This window comes from Sturnus vulgaris, chromosome 15, assembly GCF_052056855.1.
Source record: "Sturnus vulgaris isolate bStuVul1 chromosome 15, bStuVul1.hap1, whole genome shotgun sequence".
Classification (NCBI taxonomy): Eukaryota; Metazoa; Chordata; class Aves; order Passeriformes; family Sturnidae; genus Sturnus; species Sturnus vulgaris.
This window is the reverse complement of record NC_142257.1, coordinates 8,964,342-8,986,926: the sequence shown is the minus strand read 5'-3', so window position 1 is coordinate 8,986,926 and position 22,585 is coordinate 8,964,342. Positions and strand designations below refer to the sequence as shown.

The following is a 22,585-nucleotide window of genomic DNA, read 5'->3' as shown; positions in this document are numbered from 1 at the left end:
TGTGTAAAGACGGAGGGATGGAAGGGCGGGTGGGCGGACAGAGGGAGGGATGGAGGGAGGGATGGATGGATGGATGGATGGATGGATGGATGGATGGATGGATGGATGGAAGACCTTCGCGGGGGACGGCCCCTCTCCTTTCCTTTCCTCTCCTCTCCCCTCCTCCTCTCTCCTCCCCTCCCGCCGGGCCAGGCCGGGCCGGGCCGGGCGGCTCCGCTCCCCCCTCGGGGCCGCTCCCTCCCCCGCCCCCGCTCCGCTCCGCATTTAACGGGGCTCGCTGCCGCCGTCCCGTCCCGTCCCGTCCCGTCCCGCAGTCCCGTCCCGCTGCCCGGCCATGGCGCGCCCGCTGCCGCTGCTGCTGCTGGCGCTCGGGCTCGCCGCCGCCGCCAAGTCCCCGTACCAGCAGGTCCTGCAGCACAGCCGGCTCCGCGGCCGGCAGCACGGGTAAGGGTCGGCCCCGCGGGGACGGGGAGGCACGGAGGGGGGAGCCCTTCTTTTTTTTTTTCCTCTTTGGAACCCCTTTTCCCCCTACGTTTGTCCGAGCCTCGTCGGGACCGCATCCCGCGGGGGATGCGCCCGGCGCGGTCTCGCCCGTCCCGCGCAGCCCCTCGGGGTCTTTGTGCGGACGCGGAGGCGGCGCCGAGCCGGGGCCGTGCGGGCACCGCGGGGAGCTCTCTCGGCAACCACTGCTTTCAGTTCTTTCTCTTTCATCCCCTGGTAACTTTTTCTTTCGGTAACTTTTCCTCCTTTCCATCACGAAACTTAGTGTTGCAGATGTCAGTTCAGACCCTTCAATGCTTCTTTATCAGTTTATCCCTGTTAAAGAAAAAGGGGATAAAAATCCTCCGATTTTGAGCCATTAACGATTTTGTGGAAATGAATTTGTAGGGGAAAAAAGGAAAATCCTTTCAATGTTTGTGTGGAGTCAGCACTAACTTACTCTTTGACTGGAAACCCCAGTTAGTCTTGGAAGTTTTCTTAACAAAAATCACTTATTTATTCATAAACCTTACAAGATAAGGCCTATGGAAAAATTCATGTAAACCTCTCTTGCTTGATACACAGCCTGTTATAGAGTGAGCACTTTGAGCCTTTATTAATAGGCAGAAAACTAACCCAATGTTAATAGTTGTTCCCACTGTTTTTAAAATGTATTAATTAAGAATGGTGAAAGGATGACAGACCTTTCAGCTGGCTTCCATCTCTCAGGATGGTGACAGTGATTGAGTTGAAGCTTCTGTTTAAGTGCTTTGCTGGAAGCAGGGTCATGAAATGCTTTAAATGAAAAAAAATCCCAAGATTTAAATATTGCAATTTGATACATTCTCTGGCAAGGATCCAGGTCTGAGTTTGACAAGGGATGTGTTGTTTGTATGTCTGATCACGGACACAATCCAACAGGCAAATTCTGAGCTGATATCTATTTGTAATAGGTCAATAATGCCAGAATTGCAGTGATTTACGTAGAAATACAGTGAATCTTGTTCACCACCTCTGTGTGATGTGAAACTAAGTAAATAGTTCTGCTGACAGCACTGAGATTGAAGTTTGCTCAGGCTGAATAAGAGCAGTCCTGGTGTGAAGCAGTGCACTCATCTCCGCAGAGAGAAGCTTGTTATGTTACTCCCTGCACAATTAGCCGAGGAACTGGGTAAGATGTGACTGTGGTCCACTCTGGTGCCTGAGATCTTTGGAAGATACAAGGAACCGGAATGCCAGAACTTCCATCTGAGTTGATATAAACCCAGTGTAGCTGACCACAGCTCTTTGCTCACTGCTCCCATTCTGATGGGGAGAGTGATTTATACCAAGCTAACTTCTGAACATGCATGGAATTTTGAGCATTGATTAATGATGTGCTAAAGAGATACAGCAACACAAAACCAGCCAGAAACATCCTGGATGTTGCATGCTGTGTTGTTTGCAGAAGCCAGCTCCAGAGGGATGTGCAATCAGACTGCCACCCTTTGCTGTGAGCGTCCCCCACACCATCAATGCCCCTATTGAGCTGAGAGTGAGTTGAGAGGCAGAACTTGGCTCTACAGCAAAATGTATGTCTTAATTAACTTTTTTTAAAATGAACCAGCTCAAGTCAGTGAGAGGAGCTGAAAAGTGCATAAAGAACATTAACATTTGAAGAAAAAAATGTAGGAGTGCTCTTCCCAAACCCATCCAGCTTTGTGGGCACATCGTGATGCTGGGGAGTGCCATGGCCATAGGCATTGCAGGTATCTGGGGCTGTACATTAAGTCCTGCTTTTCTCAGCCGCTTCCCAAGGGCAGCCCCTGTCCCAGCAGCTCCCAGCTGCTGCTGCCAAGAAAAAGGCTTTGGCTGAAGGGGAACAATAGGCAGTTTTATCCCGGAGTCAGTGCGGCTGGCTGGGAACGGCATGGCAGAGGTGATGAACTCCAACGAGGAGAGGGAAGAGTGTTGACAAATTCATTTTAAGCCAGACTGGGCAAGGAACCAGAACATGCAATGCGGGGAGCCGCTACTACAGCGTGCCTGCGGGAATCGTTGATAACACAGTCCTGAGCGGGGATTTTTCCACACTGAGGAAATACTGGAAAGAAGTTTTCCCCCAGTCAGGGAGGGAGGAGCAGCCCCATAGAGCTGCAGTCCCAGGCAGAGAGGAGGGAGCAAGGCAGTTAAATACTGTCCTGGAGGCACAAGGGTTTTCTTGGCAGGCTGCTCCTGGGGATGCGGGGGAAGTGATCAAACAAGTCCTTCAGTAGCCAGGCTTGTCAAGATGAATATTAGAGGGATTGTCCACTGCCGTCAGCCAGATGCTAAAGTCAAGGGAAGGTTTGGAATTTCGATGTAATTGGAACCATATTTCTGCCACAGCAGGGCCGGGTGGCCAAGGTGGGCTGAGTCAGAGAGCACAGACGTCTCTCTAAGTGATGATTTGGCTTGGAAGTTGCTGAGTCTGGGCCAGTTTGCACCAGCTGAAAGTTTGGTTTTGTGATTTCCAACTTTTTTTTCAGTAGGTTCTTGGTCCTTGTTCCCTGCCTTATATACAGAAACGGAATTAAATACTTTTCTGAAGAAACAAACTACCGTTACTGGATGCTGCAGTAATGAGGGAAACGATGAGCTGAGTCTGCCCCGGTCCCACAGGTCCTTTCTTTCCGCTCGGGGCAGGATGAAGGTGCCTGGGACACGCAGGGTCGGATGCAGCCTCCGCAGGGCCCTGCAGCAGCCGCACCAACAAAGGCTCATTGAAGGCAAGCCAGGCTCCCGCGGAGGCTGGCATTGGAGTCAGCCAGCGTATAGGAGATCCTCAGGTTAATTCATGCTAATGATGGCAGGCTGGCCCGTTCTGGGATGCCGCTGAAAGGCAAGCACGGCCGCAGGAGGACTTGGTGGTTGGGCTGCAAACTCTGCTTTTGTTCCTTTTGGGGGGCAAGCGGGCAGTGCCTCGGTCAAACACAGCAGGACACAGGCTGCTGCCTGTTCTCCTGAGCAGATCAACAAACCTTCACAGGAGCATCTCCAGCCCCCATTTGGAGTTTCGTTTGTGCAAATGAAAAACCTGCCTTGGACAGCACAGAGCACTTCTGACAGGCTGAAGTGATGATTTATGTGTTTTGCTTAATTATTTGTTTTTCTGTCATCTGCTTGGCAGCCAATACTGGTCATACTTTTGGTGATGCTGCTGCAACTGGGACATGGTGATGGTGTTGGGAATCCAGTCTCAGCTGGGCTAAGCATCTTCAGCTTGCTTGAGCATTTGCTATACTTCTAGTCAAGCCCAGAGGCAGTTGATGGCCTTGCAACCCAGATCCATAAATCATATCTTTTGTGCTGACCATGTTTTGCCTACAGATGTGGCCAGGGCTGCTGGCCACAAACCACAGAGATGGTGAGCCAGGCAGAGCAGGGGAATGCTGTGCTGGCCAAACCAGCAGCAAGGAAACTCCCAGCTCCAGCTTCACCACATCCCTGCTCATGGTGATACTGCTTCTTAGAAATCTGCTGGGCTGCAGTCAGCTCTCAACAGGGAACTTCAACTCACACATGGAACACCAACCACCAGGTTTTTTTGGCTGAGCAGGAGCTTTTGGTACCTTATGGGCTGATACAGTCCCTCTTGATCTGTGCTGTCATATCTGGTGTGTTGAAACAGGGGAGGGCAGAGCCACTGCTCCTTTTCCCCTCATTCAGCTCAGCAACCATGTCCAGAATTTGCTGAGTCTGTCATATAGCCAAAGTTCTGGGTTTGGTGCAAGTCTGTAGGCTGATAAATATCTGTCTTATACTTATTTTATGTCCTAGACAATAAAATAATGGTTTCTTTTGCAAGGATTTGTAATACTGCATAACTTTTTCGGGTTTTAGCTGAGTTTTGAATTTAAGTAGCTGTTCACCATGGAAATTCTGACCTCAGTACTTTTACTTGATTTCTTTATATTTTGTTGAGAGGTGGAACATGGAAAAAAGTCAAGAATTTGCGCTCAGTGAAGAAAGAGATGTTCTGGCAGAGTCAAGAGAGATCTCTTTCACTGCTTCCTCCACTTCATGGTTGTCATTGTAGGCCTAAATTGAGCAACTTCACTTGCAGCTCTCAAGGTTTCCTCCCATGCCTTCCCATCAGGGCTTTTCAGGCACTGTCAGGGGGGGTCTGGCTCCGTGTTGGGGGTCAGCATTGGAAGGAGGGAGGCTTACAGGACCCTCTTCTGCTCTGTCGTTCCCTGCAGCCCCAACGTGTGTGCGGTGCAGAAGCTGATCGGCACCAACAGGAAATATTTCACCAACTGCAAGCAGTGGTACCAGAGGAAGATCTGCGGGAAGTCCACGTAAGTCCCTGAGTGCCAGACAGGTCTCCCCAAGGACCCGATGTGGAGGTGGGTGCGGGGTGGCAGAAGCAGACAGCAGATGTGGGATGTCAGAGCCCATGGCGTGCATGTCATGTGTCTGTGTTAAAAATTGTTTTATCTTTTTCCCCCTAAGAAATATTTGTTTTTCTAAAACACTTTGATGTTAAGAATGAAAAGTGCCACGTAAATATAAACCCTGATGGTTTATTCTAATTGCATTTCTATATGTACTTATATAGCTCTCTGTGCTGTAATGAAGTGTGTGCCAGATGTTTTTTAGTGCTGTCTGTCTCCATGATAGGATCAATGCTGCCTAGATTTAAGAAATAGGGGGGGAAAAAGGCAGCCCAGAGTTGATGGATATTGGAGAGAATATAAAATTCATCTCCATCTATTTGCTTTGGAAGGGGAAAAAAATAAAAGGAAAGAGGTGTCAGATTTAGCCAACACTCTCTGACTCCACCAGGAAAGTTAATCAGACTTGCAGGCCAATTCCACGTCTAAAATTGCAAACAATAATATTCAAGTAGCTGTTGCATGAAGGATCTGTGTGAGCAGCCTTGGGACATTCTTTTGGAAGATGCAGTCAGCAGATAATTAAGGCTATGCATGCTTGACTGTCTGCCAGATCAGGAGCAGAGAATCTTTTCCCTTGCTGTAGTCCAGACTGGGCTTTTAGACATCCTTGCTGGCTCATAGCATGGACCATCACAACACCCAGGGTCAGTGCAAAGATTCCCTGAGCAGTCCTGGCTATGGGACCAGAGCTATGAGCCAGGTCTCATCCTGGATCTGCAGGAACAAGAACAGAGAGAAGAAAATCATCTCATTCATTTCCCTTATGGCTCAGTGTAAATTGTAATTAGATCTATAGCAACATGCTGTTCTTCACTGCAGATTTGGGTTGCCATTGTTGTTTGTTTAGCTGTGACAGCTGGCTGTCAGGATTCATGTATGGTGTTGGTGTGGGGCGGAGGGCAGCAAACCAGGAGTCATGGCTATGCACAAGTTTTGGCCTTTCATTGTACTTCACATGAATTTGCCCTAGGGAGGAAAATTCTGTAGTTGGGAGAATTTATTGTTGGCTGTACCATGTAGTTTGCATGTACCATTGTTTTCCTTATGTCCAATAGTCTTTACAGAAAAAAATGGAGAGGCAATATTGTAAAAATAAGCAACCAGACTGACACCCCCCCCCCTGCAGCCCCCCACTTAGTTCTACAAATAAAATATTGGGAAAACTTAATTTGGGTGATTCGAGTTCAGGCTGTCATCTTGGCTGAATAATGGCACTTCTTGACATAAAATGGACAAGTTTATGGCACAGCAATATGGTCTCATAGTTGCCTTTTCTGATTACAGAGTAGCTTAGTATGTCTCCAAAGAAAACACAACTCAGCTGTGGATGCAGGAGAGTTTTTGCTGCTGTGGGCACTGAAAGGCAAAGCAGTCCAGCCATGGATTTCTTTAGCTCTGAAGCAAGTCAGAAACTAAACTTACATTAACTAAGTGTGCTATATTTGGCACAGACAAACTCATCCACTTATCTCAAGGAGGAGGTGGAATAACTGGCATCTGGCAGTATTTCATGATTTCACCTGAGGAGCTGGGGTGATCTTTTCTACCTCATTTTCTATGCTTTTACCCAAGTGTCTCACCCAGTGATGCATCACTGCGAGAAAAGCACAAACCATTAACCTGCCTGTTAACCTATGAGGTAATCTTGCCATTATCCACAGAATTCACTTACTATTCTTTGCTTTAGATCATCTCCACAATGGGTGTTATTGTCTTCTCTCCCAGTCATTCCTGAGCCTGGGCCCTGCTTTCTCCCTTAGCAGTGCTCGTGCAGAACAAAAAGACATGTGCCTTGACTCAGATTTTCTGGAGGACCCTGGGACAGCTCTGATTACAAATGTTTGCTTGTGATGGCTCCCACTGGATGTGGTGTGCCTGGCATATGGAAGCAATCAGGAGTCATTTGGGCTATAAAGGACATGATGCATTATGCTGTAGCAGTCAAATTCTTAAAGCAGTGTCAGGGGTCTGATGCTGTGGTGTGCTCAGGTATCAGAGCCCAGGAGATCAGGCAGGCACAGCTGATGGTGCTCAGCATGAACCTCCAAACTGGCCCCTCCTGTTGGACTGAGCTGGTCCATGAGAGGTTTTGGGAATACCCTTAAATCCTAGAAAAAAATCAGGATTTGGCACATTTATCATAACTGGGTGGATCCAGCCTTTACTTGGGATCTGTAGTCAGCAGTCTTCTCCTAAAGCTGTGTGTGTGGTCCTCTCACATGCAGGGGACATTCCCAGAATTGCATCAGCATGGTCATTTTCTCCTCCTGAAAGGTTTTTCCACCTGAGAACAGCAGTCCTGGGGAGGAGACACTTGACCCAGCTCATCTACTTTGCACTGGACCTGGCTGTTTTCCTCTCATTTTGCTTAAAGGGTCAGTGGTGCCACAAGCTGTATGTTGCAGGTGAAAATGGCTTGCTCTAGGACAGTTTTGACTGCCTTGGTTTCTTCCCTTTTCCTGCTCTGAGCACTGTTTCAAACAGATAGTAGGGAGGGAGGTCAGTGAGGGAGCAGGAACTGCTGAGGAGCAAAGCTGAGCTTCTGCAGAGCTGGCTCTGAGCAGAGAAATTCACCCCTCAGCAAGGAAGACAGTAAAGTTGCTGCAAGCCTGTCCCATAACTTCACTCCTTGTGGAATGATCACATCCTGCATCAGGAGGCTTAGAGTGACTGGAGCAGCAAGGAAAGCCAGCCTGAAAAACACAGATGTGCTTGGTCTGTAGTCTTGACTCTGTGTGCCTCCCCTTTGGGTTGCTGCTCCAGGCTGGGAGGGCTCAGTCACCTGGGAGCAGCAGGTGCTGTGCTGAGCTCCTCCGTGGCTGTTGGCAGAAACAAGGAGGTTACACCTCTACAGAGGGGACACTCTGGAGTGGAGGCTTTGTAGATTTAATGCTTGGGAGGCATCCTCTAGCCCACAGGCGTGGAGTAACTCCACTGGGGCTGTTTATGCACAGTGGAAACTTTAACTCACGCATCAGAAGACTCCTACCTCTTTATCTGACTTTTTAAAAAATTTTTCTCTGTTGAAGTATTGGCTCACATAGTTACAGAGAAATTAGGTAGAGGATTTATGTAGAGTTTTTATCATTGCTGATGAAGTGAGATAAGATAGTTGGCAAGAAGTCTGACACTGCTTTGATTTCAAGGATCACTGAGACAAAAATGTTTTTGTAATTAGGTAACTTTCCACTGTTGGTTATTCCAAAGTGAAAGAAATAGTTTATTCAGGGTGTATTTTCATAATTTTGCCTGTGTATTTTATATTTTTCTCCTTCCCTTGTGCACTGGACTCATTCTTCCAGAATTGGGGTTGCAATGGAACACATTCGCACACACTGTTTTGTCTTGAGAATGAAAAGACAACTCATAAGTTTTGGTTATTTTTTGAGGAACAACCCATTAATAGATTCCTTCCCCCCCTTTTAAATTAACTCTCCTTTTTTCATGTGTGATGTACTTTCCTCAGTTTAGAAAAAAATACTGGCACTTTTTTTACAAAAACAAAACATATGGGCTTTATTACAGGAAGTTATTACAAATGGATCTTTTTTCACTAATATATGCCTAAGCTTATTTTTATTACCTTGAAAAATGCACTTAAAATTTAATTTCAGCTCCTAAGAATGCAACAGCAGTGGAACAATGACTAATAAAAGCCTAAACTAAAGGAGCTTGCTTCTGTAGACAGACACAGATAGATATTAAAGAAATAGTGTTTCACAACCAGAGGCTAAAAAAACTATAGATTTGACTTGAAATTGCTCAATGGGGAGGTCAGGAAATTGTGGTCAAGGCGTTGCAGAGTGAATGACAAATGCTCTTTGTGTGCGGGCAGTGCTAATCTAACCCACACTGCTGGCATCCGCTGTGTCCCGGTGGATGGGCTGTGGCCACTGAGCAGACAGCAGCAACGGGGATGGGCAATTCCAAAGGCTTTTGTGCAGAGCCCACAGTGTGGAGCAGTAGCTGGGAGGTGTTCAAGGGAAGTGCTCCTCCCTGGCAGCAGACTGTGGCTCTGACCCAGCTGGAGCCGGAGGTGTCAAGAGCAGCCTCCCTCCGCCATGGATCCGTGGAGCACGGCAGCGCTGAGATGCAGAACATTCTTCAGCCACGGCTCTGCTGCTCCTCTCCAAGGGCTGGAGGTGGCTGCAGGACCAGCTGGGGACATGCCCTGGGGCCACCCCTGAGCAACCCATTGAATAGTGCCTTTGGGTGGGCTGGATGGTCTTTTGTTTCCACCTCGTCCACCAGCCATGGGAGGCCAAATGCCTGAAGCTGTGTTTTATAACCCTCATCTCTGGCTCCTTGTAGTTGCCAACCCTTGGCTGAGCACCTCTGTGTTCACCTGGCCCTTTGCAGCAGTTTGCCAGTGCTCAGAATGGTGAGGTACCAGACACAGGCTTCAGTGGGAGAGTGAAACACAGGACTTGAGGTAGCCCCTACCCAAGCGGAGCTGGCCCTGTTTCTGCCCTGATGCTTCTTGTCATGAGCTTTCCTTCCTGCTGGAGATGCCCACAAACCCAGTGAAAAACAGGAGGTGCAGTCCTAGAATCGCAGAATGGTTTGGCTGGGAAGGGACTTTTAGCACCATCCAGTTCCACTCCCCTGCCATGGGCAGGGACACCTTCCACTTGACCAAGTACCTGCATCCCTTCCCAGTGCCCTCCCATCCTGGCAGGGTGGGCAGGGGCAGCTCTGAGCCAGTGTGCCACAGGCTGTGTGCATCCACATCCTGCCTCTTTGGAGGAGCTCATTCATCTCCAATTGATCTGTATGTAAGGCTTTCAAAGCCTTCGTCAGCACTTTGGAATGATTTCTCTTTAATCAGCTCTTCATCTTTGATTACAGGTCTGAACCAAGGGAACTGTCTAGACTGGATTTAGTTTCTAGGGTGAAAAAAAGAAAAATTGGAGGTAGGGGAGGGAAGTGGTGGGGGAAGAAAGTGTGTGTTTCCAATGAACACGAGATGGGGGGCTGGGAAAGCGGAGCAGCAGGGTGTTAAGATCTCGGTAGTCAAAGGAAGGGATTGCTTTAGGCAAACTCTTTCCCACATGGAATATATAATGTCTAGACAATCAGTCTGGGTTTGCTTTGTAATTCTCTTAGGAAACCGTGACACAGAATTTATTTGCTTCTGTCACAGAAAAGCAGGTATTTGTTTCACTTTCTGGCTCTTAATTACCCTGAAGAATTCCCTATTAAACCCCAGGCATTTCCACTGTTTGTTAACAGTTTTAAAATGATGACAAATATCTGAAGCTGGAGGATTTTCCTCTCTCTTTGAGTGAGTGTGCTGACCCTCGGCAATACAGCATCCTACTTGTATCAAATACAACTGGGAGCACAGAGGAAATGCTTGTCCTTGGGAGGAACACCTACCTATTCCCTGGCTCTCTCAGCTCATCAATCAGGTGGCCTTGTTACTTTCACACCAAGCATAGAGCAATAGGTGAAAGAATCCCCTGGGAAAAATAAACAGACAACTTCTAGATTGATTTTTTTCCCTTTTCCTTTTTTATTTTTTTCCTTCTCCCTCTAATATCAAGCCATGTTCCCTCAAATGGCCACCTTTGAGAATCAGATGATTGTTTCCCATTGAGCTGCAGATGATGGATGCAGTCTTCAGGCAGCTCTTGCTTGTTTAGGGTCTGCAAATTGTCAGGACAGCCCAGAATGGTGCCTCTGACCCCTTTGGTTTTACCAGGGGAAAGTGCTGCCACTCAGAAGGAAGTGCTGCTCTGAGGGTGCTCACATGGACACAGCTGTGCTGTGGATGCACATCCCACACTGGTGAAGTGTCTCCTTGCAGGGCTTTTACCAAGTCCTTGTGCCAATGCACATATCTGAGAACAGGCTTCTCCTTTCCCTCCAGGTCTGTCTTGTGGGTTTTGCCATAAGTAAGCAAATAATTTCTGGTGGTGGACAAAAACAGGGTGAAATGAGAGGGAAATGCTTGGCTGGTTTGGTCCAACAGCCAAGGTGGAGTTGTGGGTGTTGCCTGAACAGTGATGAGATGTGACAGCAGCAGCCAGCCGAGGAGATCCCCAAATCCCACGGGAACCGTGCCCAGATGAACCAGCACTGGCAGTCTTGTTGGGACTGTGGAATCAGTTTCCATCCACTGTTTGTATAAAGTCTCCTGGAAAGTGTGGTTTTGAAAAGAAATTGTGTCTGCTTTTGTTCTGTGGAGAAATTGGCAACATGCAGCCCTGAAGGAGATAAAAGTGTGGTTAGTCTTTTGTTGAAGGCTGAATTTCTAATGAAGAGTCTGCTTGGAAACATCCCCAAATATGGATGGACCCAGAACTGTAGCAAATAGAAAAAAACCTGTAATACACTGCTGGTTAATCTGCTGTATCCATCTCTTATTCCAGAGTAATCAGTTATGAGTGCTGTCCTGGATATGAAAAGGTTCCTGGAGAAAAAGGCTGCCCAGCTGGTAAAAATGTGTTTGACATTTTTTAGACTTCTTATAATTATACAGCTGTCTAGTAAAGGGAAATGTTATAAAATTGCTCAAAGTAGATTTGATTTTTGCAATATATGTACAATATTGCCATGAACAACTCCAAAATTGACTCAGTAGAGCACCAGCCAAGGGTCAGATCAGCTCCAAAGCACGCTAAATGTTCCAGACAACTTAGAACCTTGGATATAATTGAACTTAATCGAGCATGGGAAGGCCATAGGGAACTACTTATTCCAGCAAGTAATATATCCATATCGGACATTCAATGCAAAGGAATGATAGGGTAATCGAAAGCTCTGCCAATCTCTGCTTATTTTTATTTTCGTAGATTCATAGAATGGTCTGGATTGGAAGGAACCTTAAAGATCATCTGGTTCCAACCCCCTGCCATGGGCAGGGACACCTTCCACTAGACCAGGTTACTCCAAGCCCTTCAACCTGGCTTTGAACATTTTGGCAAGCATGGGCTTAGCAAAGTTTTATTTAGGAGAAAATACAGTTGATATTGGCGGGTGGGCAATAAATTTGGTTTATTGAAGAAAGCCATAATCTGCTTTTGCTTTCAGAACACTTCCTTCCACAAAATTCTGATGCCTCCAAGTTAACCACATGGGCTGGTATACGTGGTCAGTGGACAATGTCCAACACCAAATCCCAAAAACCTGAATACAAACAGGATTGGGTGAAAGCAATCAATATCTTTGCTTGCCTAAAGCACATTTGTATAAATCCAGAATAAGTCCATTCAAACTTTCAAGAATACAGTAGATTCTGGGTTACACTGCTGTAATTGAGGACGAAGCTGTCAGGCTATGATTATTTATTATCTAATTATTGAACAGTCACCAATTCTCTGATGTGCTTCATTTCCCCAGGCATTCTCACCAGCTATGCTTTAATTCAGCCAGAAGGAGGAATGATATTTTTAGGAAATTAACCTTCTCTTCTTTCAGCTCTGCCACTTTCCAACATCTATGAAACCCTGGGAGTGGTTGGTTCTGCCACCACACAGCTCTACTCCGACCGCTCCAACCTAAGGCCAGAAATCGAAGGACCTGGAAGTTTTACAATTTTTGCTCCCAGTAATGAGGCCTGGGCGTCCTTGTCTGCTGTAAGATAATTCCTTTGCTCTCTCTTCTGATTTTCCCTAGTGGAGATCTAGCTCTGCAGGCGTCTGGAAGGATAGAGATAGTACAGGTAGAGGAAGGACTCTGGATTTCCAAGATGGTTATCTCTGTACTGGTTCATTAGCTCCAGAGTTTTGCTTCTGAGAGAGATGTGGATGTGGAAATCTCCTCATTCAGTTTTCTCTGTCAATTACCATTAGAGATTGAATGGAGACCTGCAGCAAGAAGCTTCCCATCCCTTACCAGTTTTCTTGTTGACCCTTACATTGCCATTCTGATTGTTCATAATTTGTACAAATAGCCAATCCCAAATGGAGCCTCAGTAATTCCCACATGAGTGTGTCCCATGCTCAATTAGATATACATTTCCTTTTCATTCATTTTAATTTTCTTTTTCCATGTCTTGTGATATTCCCACTCCTGAAGTGGTCACTGCTGTCCTGCTGGTGCTCCCATCCCAGTCAAGCATCCCTGTGAACAAGAACAACTAATAGGGCTGGGAGGGGGGACATTTATGGGTCTCCCCACTGCCAAGCCTCTGTCACAAATGCCCCAGCAGAGCCCCTTTCAGGGATGATGCTGTTGGGAAAGGTCTTTTAGTGTATTTGTCAGTGGCCTTTTTGCCTTACTGCTCATTTCAATGCAATGATCCCACTCTAGAGCTGCAATCATCCCTTTGAGTTCCAAGGACTGGGTGTCAAAGCTCTTGGCTGCTTTTGTAAGGCAAAAGATAGAGGTTTGAGAAAGTTGAGCTCTTAATTTACACAAATGGCATGAGGCTGAATGAATCACTTGAATATTCATGCCCACACCCCCACCTTGGGACCACCCTGGGTGTAGCCAGACCTCCTGGTACTCTCTAACAGATGTCTAATTGCACTCAGTACTAAAAAGTTAATTTTTCTGATTTTCAGGAAACTCTGGATTCCTTAGTGAGTAATGTTAACATTGAGCTGCTCAATGCCCTCCGCTACCACATGGTGGACAAACGGGTCCTCACAGATGATCTGAAACACGGGACCACACTAAACTCCATGTACCAGAACTTGCCCATCCAGATCCACCACTATCCCAACGGGGTAAGGCAGTCACAGAGTCACAGTGGCTCAGGCTGGAAGGGGCCTGGGTCAGTGGTCAGGGGATCACCTGGTCCAACCTCCCTGCTCAAGCAGGGTCATCCCAGAGCACATGGCACATGTATCCACATGGTTCTGGATATTTCCAGTGAGGGACATCCCACATCCTTGCAGGGCAATTTGTTCCAGTGCATGGTCACTTGCAGTAAAGAAGTTCTTCTTCATATTAAACCTACCCTCAGCAGGCTTTATTTTTTGGCTGCCTTGCAGCCAAACTGTCCTGGGGCCTCCAGGACTCTGTAATGCTTAGGTTGACAGCTATGGATTTAAGACACATATTATGAAGGGGTTTAAAAGAATATTTTTAAGCAGATGGTTTCCTCAATGCTGTTGCAGGGCAGTTGCCTATGCTGTTGTGTAACTCTGCTTGCCTGAGTATCGGTTCTGGCTTATTTTCTTAGTCTTAAGGGTAGACAAAACCACTGATGATTTTCAAAGCTCTTTAAACATGAAATATTTCAAACATTCTTGATAGAACATTCTCACTTTTGGTGTATCTTTTAAGGAAATCAAGTTTTTGTTCTTATTGATTCAATGAAGTGCTCGCTGCATTTGAAATAAAAATAGAAAAGCAGCAGAGGCTGCTTTACCTTCTGGTTTTAGTGCATGGAGCACCCCATAGGTCTTTCCCTCTGCAGATTGTGACTGTGAACTGTGCCAGGCTGTTGAAAGCTGACCACCACGCTACCAATGGAGTGGTTCATGTCATTGACAAAGTCATTGCCACCACCACCAACACCATCCAGCAGATCATTGAGACTGAGGACAGCCTGGAAACCCTTCGGGTGAGTCAACACACGGCTACTCCAGGCCTCCTTAAAGATGCTCAGTCATCCCACTCCCAGTGAATTGTCCAGAAGAGCTTTGCCAGTGTCTTGGGCTGTGACCCTGGAGCTGCTGATGAAATCCTTGTACCAATGTAGCTCCTTTTGATTTAGGAAGAGGAGTGTTTGCTATCAGTGCAAGTAGGATTTTATGACAATAATTGTCACCCTTCTATGGCTGCTCAGAAAAGAGAGAGACTGAGTCTGTCTCCTCACTCTTGTATGGAAGTCTTAGCCTTAGGAGACATTAACTGTTTCAATTTGATGTGTCCTGATTTATTTGCCTTGATATTTGCCAAATTAAGAAAAATGCACAGGGGATTTGCAGTTAGCCAGCTGTGGGTTTTGATCTGAGTTATTCACTGGAAGTACTGTGAGCCTTTCCAGGCATATCTGGGTATTTGAACTAGCTCTCAGTCTTGCCAAAAAAAAAGGGCTCTTGTACTCAAATTTCTGGAACACCAGAGAACCATGGGGCTGGGTCAAATTTATAAAGGGACCAAAGTGCTGAATAAAGCTATTCAGGATTTTTTGTAAGTCCTATGAAATTATAAAAGCCTTAATAAGTCTTGCCCTTAGTGTGTCCCTGGGCAAAGTTTCTGACCTTTGTATTCTGGCTGAATGTGCTTTTCCCTCTCTCCTTATTTCTCTGAAGACTGCTGTGGCTGCATCTGACCTCAGCAGCTTGCTGGAAAGCGAGGGTCAGTACACACTCCTGGCTCCGACCAATGAAGCCTTTGAGAAGATCCCACGAGAAACACTGAACAGGATCCTGGGAGACCCAGAAGCCCTGAGGGGTAGGTGCTTTTTTACTGAGGCCATTGGGAGACTGAAGAGTATTTTTCAGTTCTTCTAATTTTTTTCTCAAGGACAAGTCAACAGCTCCTTGACAACAGCTGCAGTAAACAGATGTGACAGAGTCCATCTTTTTTAGCTGGACAGCCCAGCTCTCTTTGGTTGTAGAATGTGTAGACATGGCAGGAGTGGCATCCAGATATGGATGAGGGAGCTGAAGCAGTCCCTTTCATGAGTTTTCTTTTAGCACTTTATATGGTGGTGATTTCTACTGATCCAGAAAAATGCAAGAAAAGTAATATCTAATCCATGAAACTTCCCCTGACAAGTGAGTCGAGTACCCACATGAAGCCTTTTGAAGTGACTCTTTTTAGGCATTTTATTTCACAGGCTGTGGAATTAAAATCATCTCAATTTAAAATTACTGGATTTTATGGAGTACACCCTGGCCATTGAACAGGATCTCTGAAAGCTACAAAATTTTCATAGTTGATTTTTGCAGCTCCCTAAGACACTCTCCTCTCTCACAGACCTGCTGAACCATCACATCCTGAAGTCAGCCATGTGTGCTGAGGCCATCATTGCTGGCCTGACCATGGAGACTCTGGAAGGAACCACCTTGGATGTGGGCTGCAGTGGGGAAGAGCTGACCCTCAACGGGAAGCCCATCATTGCCAACAAGGATGTCCTGGCAACCAACGGCGTTGTACATTTTGTTAATGAGCTGCTGATCCCAGACTCAGGTACTGGTGCCTCTCTGCAGCATTCTTTCTGTTGCCTTTCTTTTATCTATTTTGCCAAGAAAATTCTGAATTTAGAGGGCATAATGAGTTGATAACCTTTAATGCAAAGTTACTGTGTGTTGATTTTCTTTTCAGCTAAGACCGTGTTTGAGTTGGCACAAGAATCTGAAGTTTCCAAGTCTACAGACCTTTTCAGACAAGCTGGTCTCAGTTCTCATCTAACTGGCAGTGAGCGAGTGACCCTCCTTGCCCCAGTGAATAATGTGTTCAAAGGTAAACCAGAGATTAAATCCCTTTCTTCCATCAGTTTGGGCCACAGATCTGCTTCAAGCAGTCTTCAGCCAAATTTCAGTGCACAAGCATGCAAATCCTCTCTCAAATGCCTCGAGGCAGTGGCATCTAGGTTTACAATTTACAACCGATGTGGGTAATGCTCTGCATTTGAATGGTTTTTAATGTCTCAATAGCCATTTTAAATTAATCACTCATTCTTTCCATACTTTTTGCTGCAGATGGACTCCCCATAATTGACAGCAACATGAGAAACTTGCTTCTGAATCACATTGTTAAAGACCAGCTCTCCTCTAAATACCTGTATCATGGACAGAAACTGCAGACTCTGGGGGACAAGGAACTGAGAGTTTTTGTGTATCGCAATGTGAGTCCTTCCCGTGTGCTGTGCTCCATGGGGCTGAGTGATGCTCAGTGTTCTGTTACAGTTGTCGTGTAAAAAGTGGAAATGACCATTGTGGAAGGTATCAGCATCTCCCTTTTGAAGCATATTCTAATGAAGTCTTCTTTTCTGCGATTGTGTTTGCAGAACCTTTGCATTGAAAATGCCTGCATTGCTGCCCATGACAAGAGGGGAAGGTTTGGGACCCTCTTTAGTGTGGACAAAATGTTGACTCCACCGACTGGCTCAGTGATGGATGTTCTCAAGGCAGACCATCGCTTCAGGTGACCTTTCTGCTCTTCCCAAGTGCCAGTTAGGAGCAGAAGAGCTGCCAAAGCAGTTTCTATTTATTATAGGTCGTAGTCATGACAATGTATATGTTTTTTTAGCATAGAAAGATCATCCAAAACCATGGTCTCTCTAAATTATAGGGAGTGAAACTTCAAATAACCCTCAATCAACTGTGAGCCAAGAGTAAGTGGCTCTCTTAATACCATAAGAATCTGGCTCTGAAGCAATCTCTGCCCATTAGATCCACTGTAGCCAGACCTCTCTGACTCCCCATACCATCTGGTCCCCATGGAGCCAGCACTCCCAGGTTGCTTTGCCATTTCTCAGATGTTCTGGTTGGACCTCACAGGCTCCTTTCCTCCCTAATCACCATTTGGTTATTTGATTTGCTGGACCCCAGCATGTTTTCACAATTGTAACTTCCCAGTGCTCTCTTAAGCCCAGCACACAGTTGACAACGAAGTGGTTTGCAGTGAAGTATTTGATGCATGTTTGCTTTGCAGTACTTTGGTGGCTGCAATCCAGTCTGCAGGTCTGACAGAGAGCCTGAACAGGCCAGGAACCTTCACAGTGTTTGCTCCAACAAATGAAGCTTTCCGAGCCATGCCCCAGGGGGAGCTCAACAAACTGATGGGTGAGCATCTCCAGAACATTCAGGTGACAAGCTGCTGTGTGGGACTGCTGTGATACTGGGAGGAATGGCCAAGTTTCTCTGCTGTATCTCATTCTTTGGCTCTGTCTGTTGGAAGCATGAGCTTCCCACCCAACAGAGTTGTACAAGCAGAAAGCTGAGGATGCACAGAGTGGCACTGAATCTCCAAGTGGGGTTTATACTGCCTATGTTCTTGGAGGACATGTTTATAGTGTGCGTCACAAACTCACAGTGACTTTTAATTTGGCTGTGCTGATGGTGTAAGCAAGATAACTCCCAGATATTTCTAAAAGAACCAGTGAGGCCTCTGCCTCTTTCAAGGATAAAAGAAGTGAGAATGTGACTCTTGACAATACAGGATCACGGTGTCTGCAGTAAGTTTTGAAAAGAGAAGACATGATCCACATACACCCTCAAGTTACACTGTATGAAATTTAAGTAAGATAAGGCTGGGGCTATTCCTCCTTCTCCATGTACATCGACAAAGCAGGAGGTCCAGTCTAGTCCTGGGAAGCCAACAATGTACCATTCTAGCTCAGACAAAGGCCAGTATCCTGAAAAGCCAAGGCATGCAGTCTGGGTGTGGAAAAAAGCATGGGAGTGTTTAATAACTCCCTTCTGGATAAGCAGCATGATCTTTTATTTTGTTCATGTTGAAAACTGGTTGCGGTTGGAAACAATGTCAGGTATTTGAATGTAATGTCTTCTTGTCATTAAAACCCAGCCAAACATTGACATCATAATTTGGGAAGCATTTGCCCATGGTAGCTGGTTATCCTTTTAAGTGCAGGGATGAAGAACCAGTAATATGAGTCCAGTCTTACGCTTAATATATAAATATTTCAGAAGTGTTTTGCAGTTATTGTAAATGGCTGCAGGAATGAAGATTCCCAGATGCAGACACTTCAGATGTTCTTTTCTCACACAAATATTTAGCTTATGCCTCTGATGAAGAAATGGATTGTGCTGGTGAGGATGTGCAGAGTGAACTGTGGCCATGCTAGGAGAACCATAATGGAAAAAAGCTCGCGTTACAATCTTTGAAAGCATTGAAAGAAAAAGTCCCCTTTGCTGAGGGAGCTGCTCTGATGGAGGCCACCTTTGCATTAGCTGCCTGTAGGGCTTGTCAATGACCCTGTCTGTCTGTAGGGCTTGTCAGTTGCCCTGTGTCCTCTGAAGGATGAGATGGAGAAGTGCTACTGGCCCATGCTGTGCACATCACCACAAATGGTGCAGGGAAAGCACCTTATCTTCCTAAAATCGTTTTCAAAGCACAGCTTTTTCAGTGGGGTGGTATCAGGGCATCAGTCCATGAGTGTCACTTCTGCACTTTTCCCCTTCCTACCCAGCTGTGAGGATTGTTGCCAAGTGACACTGGCCTTGGTGACATTTGAAAATATCAGAATGTCCTATCTGCTTCCTTATTTCACATGGGTCTTTCCCCACCCCATCCCAGGCTTCCTTGGGAAGTGAAAGCAGCAAGAAGAAGCAGGTTCATTCTGAGAAGCAGGTTCTCACTTAGCACAGTGAGAGAATGAGGGATGAAAACCCAAGAAAGAGAGAATTCATGTGTAGGGCAGGCTTGGTAGGTACCAAGGTAGGATGTTGGGAGAATGTCCTTCTGGACTTGGGAACATGACCTGCCTGGGCAGGAATGGCTTCAATGCCTTAACCAGGTCTTTTCTTCCTGGTTTTCGGTCTTGGTTTGTTTTTTCAATTTTACATTGTTTCTTTGCACTTTCAGGAAATGATGGTGTTTTCCAAGTAATTCCATTCCAGCACATGAAATGAGAAGCAAGTGCTGATGCTGCTTTACATCTTTTTTCTCCCCCCAGGGAATGCCAAGGAGCTTGCCAACATCCTCAAGTTCCACGTGGCTGATGAGATCCTGGTGAGCGGCGCGGTCAATGCCCTGGTGAGGCTGAAATCCATGCAGGGAGATAAACTGGAAGTCGGCATGGTGAGTCACCTCAGATGGGCTTTACTGACAGCAGGGCTGTCCAGTGTTTGGCTGTCCATGCCATGGACCAAAGCATGTCTGTGCTCATTTGGATGGTGCAGAACATCTCCTGAATGTGTGCACAGTCCCACCAGTGTTTTCTGGGCTGTACTGGAGGGACTGTTGCCGTGTGCTCAATTCAACAAGCTGGAAGAATGAAATGTGGTTTGCTTCAGCTTTCTCCCCAGAAGACCAGTTGTAAATTATTTCCAGGAGCTGCTATAAATTTAACCCTGAGTCATGGGGAGAAAAACATAAATAAATGAAATGAATAGCTTGTTCAGCTAACATATCTTTTTGTGTAATGAAAATGATCTCTGCATGGGCTCCCTTAGCACAGCAGAGTTTGTTTAGATATATAATTTCATTTCACAAACTCTACTCTCCGTTAAGGGAATGTAGAATCCTCAACTGAGGAAAAAAAATCAGGAAATAAACAATCATGGCCCACTCTATGCATAAGAAAACATGTGACAGAAATGGAAGGGACTGTGTTTCCAGGTGCATTGAATTGGCCAATGTGCGTGCTGGACTCTTCCAGTCCTGCTCTGCCCTCTCCTGATCCCATCTCCACAGCCATCTTCCTGGCAGGGTGCTGGTGGATGTGCTCTGCTGCCATGGGACAGCACTCCCAGCCAGTTGCACTGAGGAAGTCCAAAGCCTGCCAGCCATTCCAAGACAAACAGCTCAGGCTACAATTTGTCTTTATATTCTCCTTAATTTGCAAGAGGAATAAAAATGCCTTCAGCCATCCAGTAAATGAATAAATGCAAAGTGAGGGTTTTTAAATAACATTGTAAGTGACAGAAGATTCTCATCTTCTACTCTTATTTTTTTTTACTGAACAGAAAAACAATGTAATACATATCAACAAGGAACCTGTTGCTGAAAGCGATATCATGGCCACAAATGGTGTCATTTATGCTGTGAATTCTGTCTTACAGCCACAGGGTAGGTCCATGGTGAGAAATGTCCAGGGCAACCTTATTACAGCAAAACTGTTTTGGGAGGGATTGGGGACACAGGGCAATTGCTTCAGTTTTGCGAGGAGAAATTAGTCAGTTGTGGGATTTTTAGCAGAAAATAGTGAAATGAAGCAGCCTGCATGCTCTGACAAGTATTTCAATGCTCTCAATGTCCCACCCTTAGCTTCAAGGCCACAAGAAAGAGGTGATGAGCCTGCAGATCCCGCGTTAGAAATCTTCAAACAGGCATCTGCATTATCCAAGGTAAAAGGGAAAAATCTCTCACTGTAAAACTGCCAAAATCTCATTTTGGTAATAATGACTGGAAGATCATGTCACATTCATGTGCTGATTTCCAGGGAAAGTGAGTGTATGTGTTTCATGGAATGGTCCATCCTCTTTTCTTGCATTAATAATATAAGAAATAATAACACATTTTGCAAAGCTCCACTTTGCAGCACATTGTGAATGTAGCCTTGGCATGGTACTATAATATATCAGCTTCCAATAATGAAGAGTCACTCATGCATAGATTTGGAGACGAAGGACAAATATATTGACATGTTCTTATGGCTGTTGGAGATTTGTTGCATTTATGCAAACCCTGTGTTTTCTTTCCATGCAGGTTTCTCAGAGGAATCCTCGACTAGGTAAAACAACTTCTCCAGCTCATTTCTAATTTCCATTGTGTCCCCTCATTCCTTAAAAAGAGGTTTCTCCTGTTCTCTTGCTCTAAGCAAGAGGTAGCACAACTGGGAGGAGAGGGGCGATGGGCATGGTTTGTGTCTGCCCCACCCAACTTGCTCTTCTCCTTGGCAGCGCCTGTCTACTCCCGGATACTGGCGAGGATGAAGGAGAACTCGGGGGCATTCTGAGCCCATCGTGAGCAACCACAAGGCAGTGCCTCCATCCCATCCACTCTGGCTGACTGCTGAAGAGAAGGACAGAACCATTTAAAAAAACTAAATACCACCCTTAAATTTATTTTTGTTTGCAAAGAAATGGATCAGAAAGATGAAAAGCCATATATATGTATATATTTTAAGACCATTTTTATTTGGTTTTGACTTTAAAGTTCCCAGACCAAGGAAATGTTTTGAGGTTTTTTGTTTATTTCATTTTTGGTTTTTTTTTTTAAATAAAAATTATTCACCAACTTTCAATTTTAAACATACCCTGTTTGGGGGTTGATAAGTACATCCAAGGGCCTTTTATTTTTTTTTAACAAGCAAGTCCTTCCTTCTTCCCTTGGATTTTAAAAGTCTTCCATGAAATTCTGAATTGCAGGCTTTTAATAAGATTCTCTCTATTGACAATGAGAAAATTGCATAGTTATAAGCTATGGTTTGAAGTATTCTCTTTTTTTTTAACCAGGGTCTTTTTTTTTTTATGCCTATGGGTTATAACTGTGCTGTATTTTGTTAATGAGATTTGAAATGAGAGTTCTCCCTGGCTGAAGCCTTCCAGTAAATGATTCATTTTTAATAATGGTTGTTTTTTAATAAAAATTAAAAATAAAATCAAAAATATAAATCTGGAAAGCGATGGCAGTGCTTGGTTGGGTTTTTACTTGGTTTGAATTGCCTGATGGCACCAGGTGGTCAAACCTGAGCACTGGGCAGGAGGGGAATCAGATATGGCTGCATCAACATCATAAGTTTAATAGTTACTTGAGTGGAATGGCAAAGCATTTCTTCTCTCTGATCCTGGCCTGGCATCCTTTCTTCCTGGTACTTTCATAAGCAGTCACTGTCACTCTCCAAGGAGCACAGGGCAGCCATGCACATCCCACTGGCTGCTCAGCCATCCTTGCTGGCAGCTGGAGCTCAGGGCCACATTCGTGCTGCCAACAGCATTTTCTCACCATCACGGCTTTACATTTGCTACCCTGGTGAAACATAGGATGAGGCAAAAAAAGTGAAAGAGGGTGTCAAGTGCAGAACACAAAAGCCTCACATTGTTTTGGTTGCTCTGGCAGAGAAATACCCTGATAGGTGTCCTGAAAGCCCAAAC

The 22,585-nt window shown here is 45.6% G+C and overlaps 1 protein-coding gene across 1 annotated transcript; it reads left to right on the top strand.

Annotated features, from left to right (window-relative positions):
- The first annotated feature begins 285 nt into the window (after positions 1-285).
- On the top strand, positions 286-22,105 carry TGFBI (transforming growth factor beta induced). The gene is made up of 17 exons (XM_014883437.2): positions 286-444; positions 4,701-4,799; positions 11,273-11,337; positions 12,321-12,478; positions 13,409-13,573; positions 14,269-14,415; positions 15,110-15,251; positions 15,780-15,992; positions 16,128-16,265; positions 16,505-16,650; positions 16,813-16,949; positions 17,460-17,590; positions 19,444-19,568; positions 20,456-20,558; positions 20,757-20,836; positions 21,198-21,222; positions 21,392-22,105. Exons 1-17 carry the CDS (start codon positions 335-337, stop codon positions 21,445-21,447), a joined length of 2,040 nt encoding a protein of 679 aa, XP_014738923.1. The 5' UTR covers positions 286-334; the 3' UTR covers positions 21,448-22,105.
- The last annotated feature ends 480 nt before the right edge of the window (positions 22,106-22,585 follow it).

Bases quoted from the DNA above. Each gene is read 5' to 3' on its own strand.
- TGFBI (XM_014883437.2), top strand. From the start codon at position 335: ATGGCGCGCCCGCTGCCGCTGCTGCTGCTGGCGCTCGGGCTCGCCGCC. The intron at 15,252-15,779 runs GTAGGTGCTTTT...CCTCTCTCACAG, and splicing joins AGACCCAGAAGCCCTGAGGG to ACCTGCTGAACCATCACATC. The intron at 16,266-16,504 runs GTAAACCAGAGA...TTTTTGCTGCAG, and splicing joins AGTGAATAATGTGTTCAAAG to ATGGACTCCCCATAATTGAC.